General features: G+C 43.0%; 1 protein-coding gene across 1 annotated transcript; it reads left to right on the forward strand.

Moving 5' to 3' along the window:
• The first annotated feature begins 1,381 nt into the window (after positions 1-1,381).
• On the forward strand, positions 1,382-7,866 carry LOC121138571 (E3 ubiquitin-protein ligase RNF216-like). Its single transcript, XM_040741241.1, has 2 exons — positions 1,382-4,256; positions 7,742-7,866. The coding sequence occupies exons 1-2, from the start codon at positions 1,382-1,384 to the stop codon at positions 7,864-7,866; spliced, it is 3,000 nt and encodes a 999-aa protein (XP_040597175.1).
• The last annotated feature ends 241 nt before the right edge of the window (positions 7,867-8,107 follow it).

Genomic DNA, 8,107 nt, shown 5'->3' on the forward strand with positions numbered 1-8,107 from the left:
GTAATACCATTTTTTCTTTTTTTCATATTGTTTTATTTAACTTTTTACACATGTCAAACTCAGTTCCCTCTCCCTCTCCCTTCCCTTCCCTCCTGCCCCTCCTTCCAGTCCTCCCAAACACTCACCCCCCAGTCCAAACCAACTCTGCTCCCCGGGGAGTGAAAGTGCTTCCAGGAGGGATTTTCAGAGTCTGTCACATTATCCCGGGCAGGGCCTAGGTCCTCCTCTCTGTATCCAAGCTGAGACTGTATCCTTCCACATAGAATGGGTTCCCAGTGTCCAACTGCATTATAGAAATTACTGCTCTACTCTCCAAGGTCCCACAGATTGCCAAGGAATTCTCTCTATCACCAAGGTTCAGTGGGAGGGAAATCGTGTTCAGTCCCATGCTGCCTCCTCAGTCATCAGTCTGAGGTCCATATGTTACCCCTTGTTTAGGTCAGCTGCCTCTCTGGGTTTCACCAGGCTGATCTTGATTCCTTTTGTCATCACTCCTCTTTGCAACTGGGTTCCAGGCATTTTTACAATATATTTTTCATTTTTTAACTCACTGCATTTGGCTTGACACCAAGATATCTCAAAAAGCTGAACAAGTCCTAGGTCAATGAGCATCACCTCTCCCAGATTCTGTAAATTTTAACATATACATCCTTTGTAGATGTCAAGGACATTTTCCAGGATTTCTTCATTTACCTGGGGTCTTTCTGTGAGGTTTCCAGAACAAGGAAGAGGTCGATTAGAGCTTTTGTATTACAACACTGGGAGTCACTGGATCCCTTGGAAACAAACTGAGAGTTTCTTAGTACAGATTAAGTGCACTTCAGTCGCTGAAAAAAAGGATGCCAGAATTGTCTTCTGGATAGCCATATACCTAGGGGCAATCTGTAAACAGAAACCCAGACACAATCTGTGGAATCTATGTAGAGAAGACAGGGTCTACAGAATGTGAGGAGAGCTGTTAGAGATGCAGAATTACTGAAGCTACAGAGTGGGTTTCTGCTTGATATTTGGAGACGAAAAGAAGAGGAGCAGTGCAGGTCCTAGATGGATACAAATTTAAGGGCATTTCCTGGAAGTTGAGCTTCAACATCAGTGAAGATCTGAGTAAGTCATAACATAGGTGGAGATAGGATTCTATCCCTTTGGACTGAGAAATGAGAGAAGTAAGGAAATGGTGGTTTTTATTGAATAAGTTTTAGTCTGAGTCAGCCAGTAGGAGGGATTCATTATCCAGCAAAGCTCAGGAGAGGCAGGATTTTGAGGCCTGGTGAAGAGCTTGTGCATGCATCAGCCCTTTCAGCCTGAACTTGAGACCCTGTTGAACAGATGATGGCCATGTTTGGGTACTGATAATCATCTATATCTATATAGGAATTTGAAAATGGCAGAGGGAAATAACAAAGAGGAGGTCCTTCACTTGAACAATGTTCACAGCCATGGAGGAGAAGAATGGATGACTGAAAGAGATTGTCCCTTAACCATATCTGGATCTGATGAGGAAGGGAATCCAGCGCTACTTAAGCCTGCTACTGAGCAACATGAAGATGACTACGTGTATGATGATGTCATACTGACAGAAAACCATAAACCTCAAACATACCGAGCCAGTGTCTTCAAATCAGCTGCCACGTGGCAAGATCTGAACAGATTGGGAAAAGAAAGGCCCAAAAAGTCTAGAGGAGACTCTGAAACAGATACCCACAGCAGTTTCTACTATTGTAACAAATCATTGCTTGGTCCTGGGGCACAGGATGATTCAGAGGATGAATATCATGGATTTCTGAATCTTGATTGTGGCAAAAACGAAGCCAAAACTGAACCAAGCATTAAGCAGACAGCAAACAACACAGTCAACCCCAAATTGGAGCAGAAAGACGTTAGATTGGGAGAAAATGGCCTGCTTTTTCCAGAAAGTGAGTCTCTGAAAGCTCAGAATCAATCATCTGAAGACTCACAGACAGATTCATCAAATCCTGGAGAGACGGCTACTTCAGTAGATGACCAGGTAATTGAAGGAGAACACTGGCTTCACCACCCTTCCTTCCAAGATCTAAATCCCCAGCCTCAAGAAAGAACGAACCAGGTTGTACCCAAAGAGACTCATTATGAAGCAGAAATGGGCACAACGGTCTTGTGGCAAGATTGCGCAGAACCTGCTTTTCCATATCCAGAACGCCACCAAAAGGGGATCCCTGTTCCTTATTCTCCTCAGGAAGCCCATCCTCGGGGAGAAGTTGAAGATCAACACTTAATACTTGATGAAGACACTGGAGTGGCTTTAAACCTGCGAGAAACTCAGGTGGCCAATTTGAAAAGCACGTGGGGACAAGGAGCTGATGAAATAGATCAAGAACTTGTTACATTATTAGTGAAAGAAACAGAAGCAAGATTTCCAGATGTAGCAAATGGATATGTTAAAGAGATCATTCATTTGAAGGATTACTATGATTTGAATGTACTTTGTAATTTTCTTCTGGAAAGCCCAGATTATCCAAAGAGAGAAGAAGACTCAGTTATTATCCAACCCAGTAGCAGCCTGCTTGTCTCTGAGGGTGATGTGATGTTGCCTAAAGTAGACTTTTTTGACTATTCCAAACTGACTCCACTTGACCAACGATGCTTCCTTCAAGCTGCAGACCTTTTGATGGATGAATTCAAGATGCTCAGCAGTCAAGACATCAAGTGGGCACTACGTGAGCTCAAAGGACACTATGCAATCACACGAAAGGCCTTTTCTGATGCTATTGAAAAATGGCAAAAAGACTCATCTGATCCCAGTGGAAAACAGAAAAAGAAGAAAGAAATGAATCGGTCTTCTTTCATAGATTTCAAATTTGAACAGGGCAACATAAAAATAGAAAAGAGGATGTTCTTTTTGGAAAACAAGCGTCGACAGTGTAGGTCCTATGACCAGAAAGACCTCCTTCCAGCTGTGCAGCAAGAGTTGGAATTCTATGAGCAGAATATCAAACATAAGGCAGAGCATGAAGACTTTTTGCTTCCCCTACAGATGAATGCAGAACCATATGAAAAGGACAGACAGCTGATTGAGTGTGGCTGCTGCTATGAGGAGATTCCATTTGAGAGGCTGACACAGTGCTCCGATGCTCACTTGTTCTGCAAAGAATGTCTCATCAGATATGCCCAAGAGGCAGCGTTCGGGTCTGGAAAGTCAGAACTCAGCTGCATGGAAGGCAACTGCACATCTTTCTTCCCAACCAGTGAACTGGAGAAGGTGCTCCCCCAGAACATCCTGTGCAAATACTATGAACGGAGAGCTGAAGAAGAAGTCACTGCAGCCTGTGCTGATGAGCTGGTCAGGTGCCCCTCTTGTGGCTTCCCTGCTCTGTTGGACAAGGAAATGAAGAGGTTCAGCTGCCCTAATATTGGCTGCCTGAAGGAGACCTGTAGGAAGTGTCAGGGACTTTGGAAAGAGCATTCTGGCCTCACCTGTGAAGACCTGGCTGAAAAAGATGACGTCAAGTACCGGACATCTATGGAAGAAAAAATGGCTGCTGCTCGCATTAGAAAATGCCCCCAGTGTGGCACCAGCCTCATCAAATCTGAAGGCTGCAACCACATGTCTTGCCGCTGTGGTGCCCATATGTGCTACCTCTGTCGAGTTTCTATTGATGGCTACGACCATTTCTGCCAGCATCCCCTCTCTCCAGGAGCCTCTTGCCAGGAATGTTCCAGGTGCTCCCTCTGGACCGACCCCACTGAAGATGATGAAAAGCTGATTGAGAAAATTCAAAAAGGTGCTGAAGAGGAACAGAAAAGGAAGAAGGGAGAAAGCACATTCAAACGAATCGGCCCACCACTGGAGAAGCCAGCTGAGAATGTACAGCACCTGACATGGCCTGTCCCACAGAACCTGCACCGACAGATGCCACCATATGCCATTATGTATAGAGTTTGCCCCCGACCACGTATATGCCCCATGTTTAACAACGTCCCCATCAACTTACATGCTGTGCCAGTAGCCTACGTAAGACGTCTGCCCAACTTGCGTGTAAACTATGACTTAGGAAACATGCATGTGCCCCTGTGTGGTGGTGATCATGATGAAGATGATGATGATGATGATGATGATGTAGAGAATGTTAGAGGTAATGATGGATATTGGGATGATGGTGATGATTATGTTTTCGATGTTGGTGATGATGATAATGATTATTGGGATAATGATCATGATTGTTGTGGTGATGGTTATTGGAATGATAGTGATGGTGATTTTTATGATCTAGATGATGATGGTGATATGGTGGAGGAAATGATGATGATGGTGATGGTTATTCTGCTGATGGTGATGATAATGATGTTGATTATGATGTTGGTGGGGATTGAAGTGATATGAAGATGGTGATGACTATGATGGAGATGGTGATGATGATAATGACAACAAAAGAGCTCTGCTCTGCATCACCTGAACTGTGCTACTAGCGTGATTGACATTGACTTGGAAATATGGAGATGTGGAAATATGCATGACAAGATAATCCAAGGACATGACTGTTAGGGTATTTTCTTCGCTGCACCTTCCTGTGGCAGCAGTTGGTTGGTAACTAAAAGCACTACCCTTTCCAAGCCTCATGAGTCTCTGAATTGGACAACCAACCAGTACTGGGTTTACCCAGTATTTCTATGACAAACTACAGCAAGAGGCCAGATGAGACTGGCAGTTAATGTGGCTGCTGAAAGAACAGGACCTGCTCAGAAAGTGGCCCTCAGGGAGATAAAGTCAGGATCATGTCCTTGGAAATACAGTCTGTGTGTGGCTGCAAACAAGGTTGCTACTGTCTTTGCCATCAAGGAGGTTTGTCTTAGTGACCCTCCCAGAACCTGTGTGACAGTAGTACTTGAGGGGCAATGAGTGGACCAGAAGGAATCCATGAGACAGCTACCACCCTAAGATGTGAGGCCCAGGCTTCTAACTGCTCTAAGAAACTGCCTAAGTACTCACTGTGTATTTGTCTTAAACCTGGAGACAATCTAGTATTTGCACTTAGAAAAATATTTCAAAGTTATAATAGCATGATCTCATTTTGTACAAAGGAAAAAAATGAAGTAGATTTTAAATGTTTTTTAAAGTTTTTTAGTAAAAATATAGACGCCAAGTCTGTTTAAACTACTGTATAAAAAAGACTGTATTTCATGTAACTTGATTTTCATATAAAAGTTTGTGAATGCTAAATAAAATATTATTTAGTCTAACATTTCAGAAGATTTTTGATCTGGTATACCTAGTCTATTTCATAGTCACTCTGTAACCAGACTGTGCTTGATTTTAAACTTTTCTTGGTACAGATTTCTAATGAGCTGGTTTACAGGTCTTGGCCCATGGTCTGACTCTTATGTGCTCTCAGATGCTAAGAGTGTATTACTATTCTTCATAATTTTATGAGTTATTGCTGGATGGTTCTTTTCCTTTTGTGTTAGGGTCTCTGGGAGCCCAGCCAGGATTTGTAGCCACTATGTAGTTAATGGAGGATGACTTTCTCCTTATAAGCTTTCTTTCTCTACACCAAGAGCACAGACCTGCTGCCAGAACATGGAATGTAGGAGCAGTAAATGGTCCTAAATTCTGTAACCATTTATCTAATTGGCATGTAAATATAATAATACAAATTGAGACAACATATCAAGCTCCAAATTGTTCTACAGTTAGCACTCTATTGGCTAGGCCAATATTCTCAACTTCCATTTTATACATAATCCTGTCCCAACATGTTAATTTGCATACAGTGATTAAACATTGTGGAATCCAGATTACCTACACCTTTAATGCTAGCACTCAGAAGGGTAAGGGATGGTAATCCATGTGAGAATGATGACTGCCTGGGAGGGGCAAAAAATGGGTAGAGATTTTGCATTTAAGGAAGATATTTAAGCACTGGTCCCTGGAGTAATAGTAAAACACACAGTGATCTGAACAAGGTAAATCCATCTGTGGATTCCAGGAAGGTGAGGTCACAAGGAAGTGTGTGTATGACAGGTATATTGATGAGGCTCTCTTGATGTGGGGAAGAGGGAACTAAAAGTGTAGTAGCCTTTTAACACTCTGGAGATTTATGCTTGTTTGCAGTTTGAACTTCACCATATTCCCAGCTTGATGGGCACAAGGTCCTGTGAAAATTCAGGAGCTGTTTGAATGTCGGTATCAGGTCGGTATCAGCATGATGTCGTATATCAAACCAGCAGAAAATGCTAGGGAGGCTTGAGTGTAGGAGCTAGAGACTTCGGTGATCCAAGAGGCAAAAAAAAATCACAGAATGTTCAGGCAGGAACAGAAGCTGACCTGAAAGAACATTTTGATAACTTCATGTACCAGAACAGGAGGAATGGATGACAATGACTCCAATACTTGGCTTGAAGTAGTACCATTTCAAGGTATGGCCTCTCATGTGTTTCCCTTTCTTCTAGTCAGAAAACCTAAACCAAGCAGCTACCTTCAAACTTTCCTGACTCAGGAGCTTCAAATGCCCATCTAGTGCTGTAGCTAATTGGACCAGTCAAAGGTTTTAGAAATGTAACGATGACTCCCGCCAGGATTGGGAGCTCTGTGCAGTTCCCAGGCACTGGAACATATGTACCTGAACATAACACCACTAGCACAGACAGTGAGATCAACAATTAATAAATGGGACCTACTGAAACTGAGAAGCTTCTGTAAGGCAAAGAACACAGTCAGCAAGACAAAAAGGCAGACCACAGAATGGGAAAAAATATTCACTAATCCCACATCTGACAGAGGGTTGATCTCCAAAATTTACAAAGAACTCAAGAAGCAAGTCTCCAAAAAGCAAAGGACCCAATTAAAAAGTGGGCTGCAGAACTAAATAGAGAGTTTTCAATAGAGGAGTCTAAAATGGCTGAGAGGCACTTGAGAAAGTGCTCAACATCCTTAGCCATCCGGGAAATGCAAATCAAAACAACTCTGAGATACCATCTCACTCCTGTCAGAATGGCTAAAATCAAAAACACCAATGACAATTTATGCTGGAGAGGATGTGGTGAAAGGGGGTACATACCTTTAATCCCAGCACTTGGGAGGCAGAGGCAGGTGGATCTCTGTGAGTTCGAGGCCAGCCTGGTCTACAAAATAAGTTCCAGGACAGTTCTATGGGACTTTGGACTCCCATAGAACAATGTGAGGTGCACTCTCACCCTGAACTCTTGGGGAAGGGTCTAGGCCCTGCCCTATATGAAATGACAGACTATGGACACCCCCATGGAGGGACTCACCCTCCCTGGGGGAATGAGGGGATAATGTGGGGGGTTGGGGGGAGGGCACGGGAGGAGGGGAGGGAATGGGAGAGGGACCTGGAACTGACTTGTGAAGCAACCTCGATCTTATCTAAATTTAAACTGGAAAATAAAAATAAATAAATAAATAAATAAATAAGAAATGTAATGATGATGTATCTAAGGTTGGAATTCCATGCCTATTACTCAATTATAGTACCACATTGGTGCAATGCAGGGGGATTAGTGTGTCTTAGTGGCCTAGACATCCGGGCTCTCCTTCAATGTCCAGCTGCAAGTAGAAGCTCCTTTATTTTCTTTGTTTCAGGCACAGATTATCCTGTCTTCCTGCCTTCTTGGGTCTAAGATGACTAGAGATCTGTGATGGGTGAGTGGTATTGACTATGCTCTAGGCTTTTCACCTAACGTTTTAAGATTAGGGTCCTAAATGGGGCACCTGACCTCTACTGATCTCTGCTCTCCGATTTTTTTTCAGGATTAGATGAGCTAGGGACAATTGCAAGAAGACTGGAGAACTTCCTAGGAAGTCTGTCTGGGGATCTCACAACAGACAAACCTGCCCAGAAGGTGGTGTTCCACATGTTATCTATTGCAGATTAAATTCCTTGTGTAAAATTCCTTAGATATAAAAACATCAATACTTTGGATGCAGAGTCTTTAAAAGAGTAAGATAAGTCTCCTTCTTCCACAAGGTGCAGCAACACAATCAAGTCTCCAATTACACATAGATCCTGAAATGAGGAAATGACATAAAGTGTCCCTATGACTGTCATGAGAAAAAAAGTCTCCCAGTGTATCTTGGTCACCCAACACTGGTAACTGGATCACATCCCCCTAATCA

The sequence above is a fragment of the Mesocricetus auratus genome, unplaced genomic scaffold, assembly GCF_017639785.1.
Source record: "Mesocricetus auratus isolate SY011 unplaced genomic scaffold, BCM_Maur_2.0 contig_10599_pilon_obj, whole genome shotgun sequence".
NCBI lineage: Eukaryota > Metazoa > Chordata > Mammalia > Rodentia > Cricetidae > Mesocricetus > Mesocricetus auratus.